Source organism: Schistocerca serialis, chromosome 1 (assembly GCF_023864345.2).
Source record: "Schistocerca serialis cubense isolate TAMUIC-IGC-003099 chromosome 1, iqSchSeri2.2, whole genome shotgun sequence".
Lineage (NCBI taxonomy): Eukaryota > Metazoa > Arthropoda > Insecta > Orthoptera > Acrididae > Schistocerca > Schistocerca serialis.
The window spans coordinates 895,076,017-895,092,117 of record NC_064638.1 but is presented as its reverse complement, the minus strand read 5'-3'; the positions used below and the strand labels follow the sequence as shown (position 1 = coordinate 895,092,117).

Below are 16,101 nucleotides of genomic sequence, written 5' to 3'. Positions count from 1 at the left end.
AGAGGTTTAAGGCTTGATGCACAAGAGCGATTTATTATCGCGAGCACACAGCATTATTCCTTGCACTTTTCGCAGAGTATGTGCAATAATGAAGTTGCACATGCTACAGCAATGATGCTGTGAACTCATCACGAGAACACAGAAAGAGAATTGTACTTCCCAACCATGCAGCATTGCGGCAGCTTCACCAGTCACCACAAAACAGTAGTGACTGTTGGTGAATAGGGCAGTGCACACTTGATTGTAATGCTAGCAACACCTGTCATCAGCCTGCCATGGATACAGCTGGTGCTGACGTGGAATTGTTCATTAAAGAAGTGCAAAAATACCCAGGAATATGGAATGCATCTCACAAGAAGTACTGTAGTTTGAATCAATAAGAGAGCCACTTCATTTCAGGTGTGTGAATAGTTTCGTGAGGGCTTAGCTGCAAAATTGGATCAGGAGAATAATGATATACCAAAGTATCACTGTTAAACTATTTTCCATTTGTGTTCTAGTAGTGGCTTTTTTGCTCAAATGTAGCCATTCAGAGCTTGAAATAGCACTAAGCAGCAAATTCCCTGCTCCCTCATGAGTGCCCTTTCATTTAAATGAACAAATTTTCAGTTAATAAGAACATTTTAAAATAAAATCTGTTAGCCGGTTCAGTGCACTCAATGATTTATTGTATTTAAGGCCACAAAATACATAATTATGCACATTTCAATGGTGATGTAAATTAAACAGTCTTTCATGTTCAGCAGTACATGTTCAGCACTACATTATTTCAGTGTTCACTATGGTTGTTACCAACCATATTTAGGTACATTTGTGTTGCCATGGTTCCTTTTCATCACTGTCTGTAAAATAATCGGTGAAAACATTTCTTCTTTTGTTAAGTGAACTTTCCCCTTGGTTTGTGTGTATTGTGCATTGAACCGGGGACCCAGAAACAATGGAGAGGCTTCATTCCCCCCTAGCCCTCATTGGTTCACAACCTCACAACAGGCCACAGCAGTCCATCTACCTCACCACAGCCCCACAACGAACCCAGGACCGAGCGAGGTCCGGCCATCTTGATTTACGTTTTCCGTGATTTCCCTAAATCGCTCCAGGCAAATGCCGGGATGGTTCCTTTCAAAGGGCACGGCCGACTTCCTTCCCCGTCATCCCTAATCCGATGAGACCGATGACCTCGCTGTCTGGTCTCCTTCCCCAAACCAACCAACCAACCAACCGAACCCAGGGTTATTGTGCAGTTTGACCCCCTCATCTCATACCAGGCAAGTGTAACCCACATGTTTGCGCGGTAGAGTAATTATGGTGTACATGCGCAGCAATCACCTATATAGTGTAACTGAGGCAGAATAAGGGGAACCAGCCCACATTCACTGAGGCAGATGGAAAACTGCCTTAAAACCATTCACAGGCTGGCTGTCACACCAGACCTCGACACTAATCCATCGGGCTGATTCATGCCGGGGACTGGCACACCTTCTCAGTCACAAAGCAGCCCACTAGACCGCGTGGCTAGCTGTGTGGGCTCCTTGGTTTGATGGGATTTTATTGTCCTGATCACATAGCCCCTGTATACTTCAAGTGATTTCATGCTAAAATCCATCTCTGGAATATCAGTAGTTGTGAAGGACATAGCAATGTTTCACAATGCTACCAATAAAGTACAGCTTAACACTGATATGATATGTCTGTGAAATTCTCCATTTATTCATTAGAATTCCCAATGCAAACTACCTATCTCCAAGCATGACTTAAAACAGTAGGTAAAGATATATTTCTGGTAGGCTAGAAAAGTTCTGATGTACAGTCACATGACAAAATTAGACAGATAAAATTATCCATCCCCCAATAAAGTAAAGGGCACAGTAAGTTTTATAGTTCCTCGTGGAGACTGTCCTGTTAGGCTTGCCTGGCCACACTCTAGCATTTCATACAGCTTAGTGTTTTCGAAGGTAGTGCTATCAGATTGTCTACCACAAAATCCAAGTGCCACATAGTTGAACAGATAGTTTGCATCTGTGAGCACCAATAGAACTACAGAATGTAATTTCTTGTTGTTGAGTAACTGAGAACCACTGAAACTTAGTTTACCTATTCTCATGTGCTTGTAATTCAAGGCAACAAAGAACTCCAGTCCAGAATGAGATTTACACTCTGCAGTGGAGTGTGCGCTGATATGAAACTTCCTGGCAGATTAAAACTGTGTGCCAGACCAAGACTTGAACTCGGGACCTTTGCCTTTCGTGGGCAAGTGCTCTACCAACTAAGCTACCCAAGCACGACTCACGCCCCGCTTTACTTCTGCCAGTACCTCGCCTCCTACCTTCCAAACTTTACAGATGCTCTCCTGCGAACCTTGCAGAACTAGTACTCCTGAAAGAAAGGATATTGTGGAGACATGACTTAGCCACAGCCTGGGGGATGTTTCCAGAATGAGATTTTCACTCTGCAGCGGAGTGTGCACTGATATGAAACTTCCTGGCAAATTAAAACTGTGTGCCGGACCGAGATTCGAACTCGGGACCTTGGCCTTTCGCAGGCAAGTGCTCTACCAACTGAGCTACCCAAGCACCACTCACGCCCCGTCCTCACAGCTTTACTTCTGCCAGTACTTTGCCTCCTACCTTCCGAACTCCAGTAGTTGAACCGCAAGTACTTCATGAACTAACCATTGTGTGAGTCCAAAACCTTCTGTTGTGTTTTTAAATGCATTTACAAATGAAATAAACAAACACTGCCTGCTTTCTTCTGCCTGCATCCATAATGGTTGTCTTCCAATCTAACTCTGCTGCATTATTGTCACAGCAATATCGCTATGTGTGCACTGAAGCAATTTCTTACAATGTGATCTCATTGCTAACAAGGACGGCAGTTACTCACTCATGTGCATCATGGCATTGTTCTTTGCTCTGTCCAGGATAGTGTGCTGCTTGACACCGTCATATTGATTAAATATCTAGCCATAACATTGCAAAGCTATGTGGGATGGAATGAGCACTTAAGTTCAGTAGTAGGGAAGGCAAATGGTTGACTTCGGTTTATTGGGAGAATTTGTGGGGAAGTATAGATCATCTATAAAGGGGACTGCATATGGAACACTACTGTGATCCATTTTGAGTAATGCTTGAGTGTTAGAGATATCCCCCTAGATGAGGTTAAAGGAAGATGTCAAAGTAATTCAGAGGCATACAGCTAGATTTGTTACCAGTAGGTCTGATCAACAAGCAGGTGTTACACAGATTCTTTGTGAACTCAAATGGGAATCCCTGGAGGGAAGATAACATTATTGTTGAGAAACAATATTGAGAAAATTTAGAGAACCAGTAGTAATGGCTGACCACAGAATTATTCTACTGCTGTCAAAGTATGTTTTGCATAGGGACTGCAACAGCAAGATATGAGAAGTCAGGGCTTGTGTGCAGGCATGTAGATAGTCAATTTTTCCCTCACTCCATCCGTGAGGCAAACAGGAAAGAGAATGACATGCAGTGGGACAAGGTAGCCTCTGCCTTGCACTGTATTGTGGAATGTGGAGTAAATCCTTGCATCAGTGAATGCCAGCATGTATTGCACAGTAGACAGTGTTCATTTATAACACTTGTTGACATAAACAGAATTTTGAGTGTGTGTTTAAGAGCACATTATCCTGTAATTTTCTCTTTGTTGCTGTTGCTGATTAAATATTGCAATGGAAGTGTGTATCTTGACATTAAATTCATGATGTGAAGTTATTGTTAATAGCCTTTATACCTCAATCCTCTGTTTTCCAAATCCATTAAGTTCTTTAAGTGCACCTTTCTTTCAAGACCCTGGCAGAAACAAGAGCAGAATTGTTACAATGCTTAACTTGGGAATCATTATTAGGTGCCACATACCTCACTTTCTAGTTTGTGTGTCAGTCCTGTCACATGTAGCGGGGTGTCCATTTCAAGTTACACTTTTCTCCACTATTCCAGTTTTGTAAGTAAACTCTCTTAGTTGCATCAAGCTGTAGCAGTTTATCAACCTGACGCAACAGTTCCTTATTACAACGATTGATTCATGTTCAAAAAAGATAAATCACTAGTTCTAAATATTGTAATTTCTCGTAAACTTCTAATCAGATTTTGGAAAGTAAAACACTGTTGAATTTGCATATTTTAGAACTAAAATACTGGCAGCAAAAATTAGTATATTGCCTTTTGAGAAAGTAAAGTTTATACTGATACCTCCATAATTAATATACCTATGCAAAGAGAATGTACATCATTTATTCAGCACTTTTTCAAAATTAAAATGTATGACAACAGAATTATGATATCTTAAATGGTTCAGGAAATACACTAGTGTCCAAAATTAAAGCAGCAAACTGTTATTTCCCTGCCCTGTGTCTAATTCACATTGCAGTCATACAAACTGTTAACAGATGCCCATTTGATCGTGTTCTGCACAGAAGATGGCATTCTGGTCAACGGACAACCACGCCGGCGGTGATGTCATGGCACCTACCAAACGGGCTAGTGTTCACCGAATAGTCCCACATCCACTGCTGTGTACACAGTCATAGTGAGTGTGGTATGACACAGAGAAGATGCCTCCAGACTCTCTGTGGTGGAGGGCCATAGGAAGAATGGAAACAGGGCAGTCACAAATTGATGTGGTCTGATGGCTTAATGAGAATCATTCTGTCATTTCTTGGATGTGGCGACAGTTTATAGGGACCAAAACTGGATTCCAAAGACTAGCACAGGGTTGACCACATGTGACATTAGAAAGAGAAGACTGTTATTTGGCTGTAAGGGCACAACAGTACTGCCTTAGTACTCATGGCACGTGGCATTTGACCTCACAGGATCTACTGGCCATGTTGAATCAAGGCAAACAGTGTACAGAAGACTTCATCAGAGAGGCCTCTATTGTAGAGACGTGCTGCATGTGTACCTCTAATGCGTCACCACAGAAGGGAACGTCTAGAGTGGAGTCGTCAACATGCCACCTATACGGTCGAACTGTGGGCCAATGTTCTTTTCACAGATGAGTCTCAATTTGGTCTGGAGAGTGATTCTTGATGGATTCACATCTGGAGGGAATGTGGAACATGATTTTAGCACCTTGTGAAAAGAGGCCAATATCAAAGAGAGTCACTAATGGTGTGGGCAGGGATTATGATAACAACTCTTCATGAAATTGCATGGGTGAATCAACAAGACTTAACTGCTGTCAAGTATTGTGAAGAGATCTTGGGACCTCTTGTGCAGTTGTTGCAAGGTGCTGTAGGCCCAGACTTCATATTGATGAACGATTATGCTCTACCTCATAGAGCACGGGTGATCAGTGTTTTCTTGGGAATGGAAGATATTGCACGCAAGACGTGACCTGCTTGCTCTCCAGATTTGATCCTATAGAGATGTCTGGAAAGCACTAGGGAGACAGTTGCATCCTGTCAGCATCCACCAACCACTCTCCAACACTTGCGAGCAGCTCTGCAAGAAGAATGGGTGTTGAAACTTCCTGGCAGATTAAAACTGTGTGCCCGACCAAGACTCGAACTCGGGACCTTTGCTTCTGTAAAGTTTGGAAGGTAGGAGACGAGATACTGGCAGAAGTAAAGCTGTGAGTACCGGGCGTGAGTCGTGCTTCGGTAGCTCAGATGGTAGAGCACTTGCCCGCAAAAGGCAAAGGTCCCGAGTTTGAGTCTCGGTCGGGCACACAGTTTTAATTTGCCAGGAACTTTCATATCAGCGCACACTCCGCTGCAGAGTGAAAATCTCATTCTGGAAACATCCCCCAGGCTGTGGCTAAGCCATGTCTCCGCTATATCCTTTCTTTCAGGAGTGCTAGTTCTGCAAGGTTCGCAGGAGAGCTTCTGTAAAGTTTGGAAGGTAGGAGACGAGATACTGGCAGAAGTAAAGCTGTGAGTACCGGGCGTGACTCGTGCTTTGGTAGTTCAGATGGTAGAGCACTTGCCCGCGAAAGGCAAAGGTCCCGAGTTCGAGTCTCGGTCGGGCACACAGTTTTAATCTGCCAGGAAGTTTCATATCAGCGCACACTCCGCTGCAGAGTGAAAATCTCATTCTAGAATGGGTGTTATTGCCTCAACATGAGATTGATGACATCATTCACTGTATGCCCTGTCATTGCCAGACCTGATTTCTGCCAGAGGTGGTCACACCCCTTTCTGAGCACTTTAACCAGTTGTCAGAATGTGTGTGTAAATCTGTTAAGTTAGAAAAAATGAAGAACATTTTTGTCTACTGTTATGCATGTTGCAAATGTTGACATTCTGTATTCTTTACGCTGTTTCTACTTTACCATCTCCCATTTATACTGTTTTGTGGCAAAATAAATGTAACCTTGCAAAATTTCTGTTTGTCTCTTTAATTTTGGCAAAATAAAGCTTCACCATGTAATTCTGTTTTGACGTTTTCCATGGAAAGATATTTTCCGTTAATTTCAGATACTGCCTTATTATAAGATATAAGTTTCTGTTTTTGTGTATTTACAAAGCTTTCACATTTCAGTCCTTCTTTGCCGTTGACCGAGAAACAGGTGAAGTGTCGGTTGCCAAAACACTTATGCGAGATATTGCATCTGTGGTTAGACTAACTGTTGTTGTCACTGATGTAACAGCTCCATCACTCCAGCAAGGCAAAGGTAGGATCTACATGTAACATATTTTATGAAAACACTGTGTATAGATTAAGGCTTTTCCAAAGTGTTGACACAATGAATGCTTCTTGGTATTCTATCTTCAGTTTCATCTGAAGTTTAAAAGCTAAGATGTATTTTTGAACACTTACTGAACTATGAAGAACTATATATCAAATTTTTAGCTGAATAGCTCCTCTTTCAACCATCCACTGTAAATACCTTGATTAGGAAAATTGTGCCCTGTAGCTGGAAAAAAGCACATGTCACACCTGTCTATAAGAAGGGTAGCAGAAGTGATTCACAGAACTGCCATTCAGTATCCTCAATGTACATTCATTGTAAAATCTTAGAACATATTCTGAACTCAAATGTAATGAGATATAGTGAACAGAATTACCTCCTCCATGCCATCCAGCATAGTTTCTGAAAACATCAGTCTTCTGTAACCAAACTCACACTTCTCCCACATGATATCGTGATAGCCAAGGATCAGGACAGTCAAGAAAATATAGTTTGTACCAATTTCCAAAATACATTTGACTCAGTACCACACCTATGTGTATTATCAAAAGTGCAATAATGAGTGGTGTCAATCAAAATTTGTGAGTGTGTTGAGGATTTCTTAGTAAGGGGGATGTAGCATGTTATCTTGGATAGAGAGTCACCAACAGATGTAGAAGTAACTTTGATTGTCCCTCAGGGAAGTGTTTTGGGACTCTTTCGGTTCGCATTGTATGTTAATGACCTTGTGGGCAACCTCTGGCTTTTTGCATGTGATTCGGTTAGCTATAACAAAGTACTGTCCAGAAAAAGCTCCACAAATATTCAGAGACTAAAAGATTTCAAAATGGTGCAAAGATTGGAAGTTTGCTCTAAATGTTCAGAAATGTAGAACAGTGCACTTCACAAAATAGAAAAATGTACTCCATGACTACAATGTCAGTGAGTCATAGTTGGAATCAGTCAACTCAAAAAAACACCTAGGTGTAACAATTTGTAGGGATATGAAACGGAACAGTCCTATAGACTCGGCCACAGGTAAAGCAGGTGGCAGACTTCGATTCATTGGTATAATCCCAGTATAGGAATTTAGTTCCCACACATTACAGGGCAAGTCCCAGCAAATTCAGCTACAATGTAACATTAGTAAGTGCAATAGTGTATGCCACTTACAACAGTGTCACAGGAAACAGAAAAATAGATAGTAGCTTTGTCTGATGACATGAACTTCAGCAACCAGAAATTTGGGATTAAAACTGTCTTAAGTGGGTTTGATTTACTGAGTTTTGTTGAAAGACCTTATACAGAAGTGGTAGAGTTTGTTCAAGATAACACAGTTGAACATCTACACCCAACATAAAAAGACAACCATAAACACAAGTATTCCACATTATAGGTGATATCTGGATATGTAGTATAATGCTTATTTAATAGGTACATACACCATCTAATACAGTCTTGTTGTATGTGATTTGTCAAGAATACAAAGGGACCTTACCTTACATTCAGAATGCTATATGAGCTTTTATTTTGAATTCTTATAATTTATGAGTTTGTCCACTGCCTCCACATAGTGTTTGTTGTAAATATTACTGATTTCTTGTGGATTTCTGCATTCCTTTTCTTCAGTATTATGTTTCCGTTTTCTGCCTCATGTGGATCTTTTGTAGTTTCTTTTGTGCATGACAATAAAGTCCTAGAAATATTATTTGAAGTAGCAATGTCCTTTTGGAAAAAAGCTGTAGTTAAGTTCTCATATGAGTGTAATGTACACACATCAAAGAAACTTTTGCATCACCTCAGTTCCAGAACCTGTACAGAAAATTGGAGTAGAGATCAACATAAACATCATTTCCACCCTTTTTATTGCTCATGAAAACCACACATTGCATGTTGCACCACCATACAGCGAGACCTTCAGAGGTGGTGGGTCAGGCTGCTATACACACCAGTACCTCTAATTCCCAGTAGCGTGTCCTCTTGTATTGATGCATGCCTGTATTCGTCGTTGAATACTATCCACAAGTTCATCAAGGCACTGTTGGTCCAGATTGTCCCACTCTTCAACATCGATTCAGCGTAGATCCCTCAAAGTGGTTGGTGGGTCATGTTGTCCATAAACAGCTCTTTTCAGTCCATTCCAGGCATGTTTGATAGGGTTCATGCCTGGAGAACATGTTGGCTACTCTACTTGAGCGATGTCGTGAGCCAGAAGGAAGTCATTCACAAGATGTGCATGATGGGCGTGTGTGTTGTTCTTAGCATAAGTTAGTTTAAGTGGTGTTTAAGTTTAGGGACCGATGACCTCAGCAGTTTGGTCCATTAGGAATTCACACACATTTGCACATTTTTTCAACTTGGTGACATTGCTGTCAGGGTTCTTCCAAGCCATAATCTGTAGGTAGCAGTCATCCACTGCAATAGTGGCCTTTGGGCAGCCTAAGCAAGGCATATCATTGACAGTTCCTGTCTCTCTGTATCTCCTCTATGTCCAAACAACATTGCTTTGGTTCACTCCAAGACGCCTGGACACTTCCCTTGTTGAGAGCCCTTCCTGGACAAAGTAACAACGCAGACGCAATTGAACCACTGTATTGACCATCTAGGCATGGTTGAACTACAGACAACATGAGCTGTGTACCTCCTTCTTTGCGGAATGACTGGAACTGATAGGCTGTTGGATCCCATCCATCTAATAGGCGCTGCTCATGCATGGTTGTTTACATCTTTGGGCCGGTTTAGTGACTCTCTGAACAATCAAAGGGACTGTGTGTGTGTGTGTGTGTGTGTGTGTGTGTGTGTGTGTGTGTGATACAATATCCACAGTCAATGTCTATCTTCAAGAGTTCTGGAAACCGGGGTGATGCAAAACTTTTTGTGTTGTGTGTACGTTCTCTTTTCTCAGTAGCATTGCTGTAATTTGTTTATTTGGATAATGTTACAGATATTTGAAGTTCTTCCCTTGCATGATAATACATGTTGTAATTTATTTTTTACCGTAGTTTTCAGTTCTGTTTCTGTTTAAAATTTGGTATGCTGTTTCCATGTAATAGCATTAAGATGAGCAAAAATATTCTCATTTGTCTTCTGTATTTTTATCTGCATGCGTGTGCCTCCAGTCTTCAGATCCTAGTAATATTTGTACCCTGCCTAAAAGGGCTGGTGTAGAATTTTTTAACAGTATTAACAGTTTTCCTAAATCTGTACTCTTTTCTATTTCAAACTCTTTGACCAGAGTGGCATTCTATTTCATTATTTATTACCTATGCTGCTTCTGTATCCTGTGGAATATTACTTATCACGTGAGCTCTGAAGATACTTGAGATTCTTCAATACCTGGTTGGGTTGTTTACTTCATTTATAAATTTTGATCAAATCTCAGACAGTCATATGGAAGCTGTCTGTCTGTGTACTAATATTTATACCTCTGACCAGTACAATGTGAGAGAATTATATGCTAATTGTAAGTGCTTTTAATTCTTCCAAAACTGTCAATCTGTAAACTGGAAGCTCAGTAAAGATCCAGAATCAGACACTTTCTACGCAGTCATTGTTTCTGTTTTATGAAATCAAACAGTTAATAAGCACTTCTTGAATCATGAAAAGTTGTATTATGCTGTAGTTAAATGTTCCTGTAATTTAGATTTATGCTCTAACATACTGTAATTACTGTCTTCCCAAAAGTTATAAAATCCACTATTTTGGAAGAAGTGCCCATGAGAACTGCCAGGTTGCAGTTTGTGAATTTGTGTGAAGTGTGTCATTCGCTTGTGCACATTTTTAAAGTGCTGAAAGAGCTGTATGATCTAATTACTGTTAAAAACTTTGTTTTTCAAAGCTAATGTAAGTTGAAATATGATATACAGGGTGTTACAAAAAGGTACGGCCAAACTTTCAGGAAACATTCCTCACACACAAATAAAGAAAAGATGTTATGTGAACATGTGTCTGGAAATGCTTAATTTCCATGTTAGAGCTCATTTTAGTTTCGTCAGTATGTACTGCACTTCCTTGATTCACTGCCAGTTGGCCCAATTGAAGGAAGGTAATGTTGACTTCGGTGCTTGTGTTGACATGTGACTCATTGCTCTACAGTACTAGTATCAAGCACATCAGTATGTAGCATCAACAGGTTAGTGTTCATCACGAATGTGGTTTTGCAGTCAGTGCAATGTTTACAAATGCGGAGTTGGCAGATGCCCATTTGATGTATGGATTAGCACGGGGCAATAGCCATGGTGCGGTACGTTTGTATCTAGACAGATTTCCAGAACGAAGGTGTCCCGACAGGAAGACATTCGAAGCAATTGATCGGCATCTTAGGGAGCACGGAACATTCCAGCCTATGACTCGCGACTGGGGAAGACTTAGAACGACGAGGCAATTTTTCGTGCAGTTGACGATAACCCTAATGCCAGCATCAGAGAAGTTGCTGCTGTACAAGGTAACGTTGACCACGTCACTGTATGGAGAGTGCTACCAGAAAACCAGTTGTTTCCGTACCATGTACAGCGTGTGCAGGCACTATCTGCAGCTGATTGGCCTCCACGGATACACTTCTGCGAATGGTTCATCCAACAATGTGTCAATCCTCATTTCAGTGCAAATGTTCTCTTTACAGATGAGGCTTCATTCCAACGTGATCAAATTGTAAATTTTCACAATCAACATGTGTGGGCTGACGAGAATCCGCACGCAATTGTGCAATCACGTCATCAACACAGATTTTCTGTGAACGTTTGGGCAGGCATTGTTGGTGATGTCTTGATTGGGCCACATGTTCTTCCACCTATGCTCAATGGAGCACGTTATCATGATTTCATATGGGATACTCTACCTGTGCTGCTAGAACATGTGCCTTTACAAGTACGACACAACATGTGGTTCATGCACGATGGAGCTCCTGCACATTTCAGTCGAAGTGTTCATACGCTTCTCAACAACGGATTCGGTGACCGATGGATTGGTAGAGGTGGACCAATTCCATGGCCTCCACGCTCTCCTGACCTCAACCCTCTTGACTTTCATTTATGGGGGCATTTGAAAGCTCTTGTCTATGCAATCCCGGTACCAAATGTAGAGACTCTTTGTGCTTGTATTGTGGACGGCTGTGATACAATACGCCATTCTCCAGGGCTGCATCAGCGCATCAGGGATTCCATGCGATGGAGCGTGGATGCATGTATCCTCACTAACGGAGGACATTTTGAACATTTCCTGTAACAAAGTGTTTGAAGTCACGCTGGTACGTTCTGTTGCTGTGTGTTTCCATTCCATGATTAATGTGATTTGAAGAGAAGTAATAAAATGAGCTCTAACATGGAAAGTAAGCGTTTCCGGACACATGTCCACATAACATATTTTCTTTCTTTGTGTGTGAGGACTGTTTCCTGAAAGTTTGGCCGTACCTTTTTGTAACACCCTGTATAGCCACATGTTACCTTACAGCTAAGTAGACTTTACTTGTGACCTTTATCTGACATCAAAATATTTGTGCAAGATTTCAGCAAGTTTTGTCTTTAATTACAGGTATATTGGTTATTACCATCATTGATGTGAATGACTATCCTCCAACATTTGCTAAACCATGGACTGTTCAAGATCCTCATTACACTGTTGACATACTGGAAGAACAGCCTCCTGGAACTATAATTGATACTTATACCGCAACTGATGTAGATTCAAAGATTGCTGCATATGCAATCGAACCAGAAAATGAATACTTTACAATTGACAATACGACTGGTAAGTTGGTTCAGGTTTACTGATAAGATTTTTCAGATTCTGCTGAAGAAATACTCAGTCTGAGAGCATTATTAATGAGAAAGATATTCAGTTAATCTGAGTTAGTTATTAATTCAAGTGGGTCCTAGGACAATGTGTCACTGTCTGCAGTTGTTTGATACTGAATATGTCTGTGCCAAACACAGATAAGCAAACAGAAATATTGTAACATGTGCATTGTTGGGAAATAAAAATTGTATAGAAACTTTCACACATTTGCTCCAGAAACCTGACTGGATGGATGTGTAAGGTACCTATGATGTTGACAGTAAGGTAGATGAACTGATGGGTACTCTGCAGTAGTGTTGATGATGTAGCATTTTCAGTCAGGTTTATGTCTACATAACGCCAATGGAAAAATCTAGTAAGAATTGTTAACTTTAGGAATACAAATGTCTTACAGTAATTAAATATAACTGTTGCATACAGCAGAACCAGTGACAACAAGTTATTTCATGAATACTTCAGACTTTATAATATTTTCAATGAAGTTATTCACCAAGCCAAGAAACTGTACAACCAGAAATTTGTAATCAACTTGAAGAATAAATCAAAAGATGTATGGGAAGTTATCAATGAGACAACTGGTAAGATAAAGCCAGGGTCACTCAATGACATACATTAAAAACAAAGACAGTGCTACCTCTCACCTGAAAGAAATATATGAAATAGTCAATAACTACTTCATAAATTTTGATAACAAGCTTTCTTCACTAATAGGTGCTTCGTGCTCTCTCCCTCTTCAGACCTAGAGTTATTATCTAAAAGATTGTTTCTTAACCCAGTTACACCAGGGGAAATCTGCAGTATTTTAATGCAGAAATAAGGCTAACACTCATGTTGTTTTAATGGCATACCTGACTACCTTCTTAAACTTAATCTGCCAATGTGAAAAGGGTAGATTGTTATTCACAACATACAGAAGGCACTGAGTGACAGACAAGTACAGTGAAAAATACTGCTAGATTTGTTCAGTTATAAGACTAAGCCCTACACCAGATGTACACAAAATAAAACTCACATACATGTAAAGCAGACCAATGCATGGAGCACAGTAACACATAACAGGGAACAGCATTCGCAGTAGCTTTTGAGCACTAGCTCTTTTTTCAACAATAGTATACACATTCACACACACAATCACCCACACTCTCACTCTTGTGTCCACAATGAGACAGCCCAGTGGTTGCAATGAGGTTGGTAGATTATGTGGCTGCTTTCACAGGTAGCCTGCCTTGATGGAGTTAGGGAAGCCTGTAGCATAACTAGAAGTAGATGATTGTGGAATAATGTATGGGATAAGTATTGCATCTACGTCTGTTGCCGAGATGTGAGCCATGGGGTCAGTGGTTGTGTTCATGTGGGGGAGGGGGGGGGGAGATAGGGGAAGGGTTGGGGAGGAGGGGTGAAATAGGGACATACAAGGATATTGTGTTTGTTGGATGGATAGTGGAATACCACTGTGGGGGGAGTGAGCAAGATCAGATTAGTGGGGGGAATATTTCTTGTTTCAGAGCATAATGAGAGGTAGTTGAAAGCCTGGTGGAGAATGTGATTCAGTTATTCTAGTCATGTGTGATACTGAGTAATTCAAGTGGTGCTGCTTTGTGGCTGGACAGTGGATATGTGACAGATGTTAGGTGACTGGGGTGATAAGCTGTGCGAGATCTGTGAATAGGGTGTCCTCGCCCTTTGTCAAGATCATGAAGATGTCATCTATTAGATTCGATTAGATTAGATTAATACTAGTTCCATGGATCATGAATATGATATTTCGTAATGATGTGGAACGAGTCAAATTTTCCAATACATGACATAATTAAGTTAATTTAACAACATACTTAAGTTAATATAGCAACTTTTTTATTTTTTTGTTTTTTTTTTATTTTTTTAATATTTTTTTGTTTTTTTCTTTTTTTTCTTAATTTATACCTAAAAATTCCTCTATGGAGTAGAAGGAGTTGTCATTCAGAAATTCTTTTAATTTCTTCTTAAATACTTGTTGGTTATCTGTCAGACTTTTGATACTATTTGGTAAGTGACCAAAGACTTTAGTGCCAGTGTAATTCACCCCTTTCTGTGCCAAAGTTAGATTTAATCTTGAATAGTGAAGATCATCCTTTCTCCTAGTATTGTAGTTATGCAACCTGCTATTACTTTTGAATTGGGTTTGGTTGTTAATAACAAATTTCATAAGAGTATCAATATAATGGAAGGAAACATTCCACGTGGGAAAAATTATATATAAAAACAAAGATGAGGTGACTTACCGAACAAAAGCGCTGGCAGGTCGATAGACACACAAACATACACACAAAATTCAAGCTTTCGTCTTTAAATATGTCTGCTTGTGTCTGTATGTGTGGATGGATATGTGCGTGTGTGCGAGTGTATACCTGTCCTTTTTTCCCCCTAAGGTAAGTCTTTCCGCTCCCGGGATTGGAATGACTTCTTACCCTCTCCCTTAAAACCCACTTCCTTTCGTCTTCCCCTCTCCTTCCCTCTTTCCTGATGAGACAACAGTTTGTTGCGAAAGCTTGAATTTTGTGTGTATGTTTGTGTTTGTTTGTGTGTCTATCGACCTGCCAGCGCTTTTGTTCGGTAAGTCACCTCATCTTTGTTTTTATATATAAAATTTCATAAGAGAGTATATATACTGAGAAGCTACTGTGAATATCCCTAGATCCTTAAATAAATGTCTGCAGGATGATCTTGGGTGGACTCCAACTATTATCCTGATTACACACTTTTGTGCAATAAATACTTTATTCCTCAGTGATGAATTACCCAAAAATATGATGCCATATGAAAGCAATGAGTGAAAATAGGCGTAGTAAGCTAATTTACTAAGATGTTTATCACCAAAATTTGCAATGACCCTTATTGCATAAGTAGCTGAACTCAAACGTTTCAGCAGATCATCAATGTGTTTCTTCCAATTTGATCTCTCGTCAATGGACACACCTAAAAATTTGGAATATTCTACCTTAGCTATATGCTTCTGATTAAGGTCTATATTGATTAATAGCGTCATACCATTCACTGTACGGAACTGTATGTACTGTGTCTTATCAAAATTCAGTGAGAGTCCGTTTACAAGGAACCACTTAGTAATTTTCTGAAAGACAGTATTGACAATTTCATCAGTTAATTCTTGTTTGTCAGGTGTGATTACTATACTTGTATCATCAGCAAAGAGAACTAACTTTATCTCTTCATGAATATAGAATGGCAAGTCATTAATATATATTAAGAACAACAAGGGACCCAAGACTGACCCTTGTGGAACCCCATTCTTGATAGTTCCCCAGTTTGAGGAATGTGCTGATCTTTGCATGTTATGAGAACTACTTATTTCAACTTTCTGCACTCTTCCAGCTAGGTACGAATTAAACCATTTGTGCACTGTCCCACTCATGCCACAATACTTGAGCTTGTCTAGCAGAATTTCATGAATTACACAATCAAAAGCCGTTGAGAGATCACAAAAAATCCCAATGGGTGGTGTTCGGTTATTCAGATCATTCAAACTTTGATTGGTGAAAGCATATATGGCATTTTCTGTTGAAAAACCTTTCTGGAAACCAAACTGACGTTTTGTTAGTACTTCATTTTTTCAGATATGTGAAGCTACTCTTGAATACATTACTTTCTAAAAAGTTTTGGATAAAGCTGTTAGAAGGGAGA

At 40.1% G+C, this 16,101-nt stretch overlaps 1 protein-coding gene across 2 annotated transcripts in view; it reads left to right on the top strand.

Moving 5' to 3' along the window:
- The window catches only part of LOC126411634 (cadherin-87A), a 709,414-nt gene that overhangs the window by 583,480 nt on the left and 109,833 nt on the right, over positions 1–16,101 (top strand). For both annotated transcript variants that reach the window (XM_050081378.1, XM_050081379.1), the window contains 2 exons: positions 6,501–6,633; positions 12,160–12,375. In XM_050081378.1, coding sequence (XP_049937335.1) covers positions 6,501–6,633; positions 12,160–12,375 — 349 coding nt within the window. The remainder of the gene's footprint in view (positions 1–6,500; positions 6,634–12,159; positions 12,376–16,101) is intronic.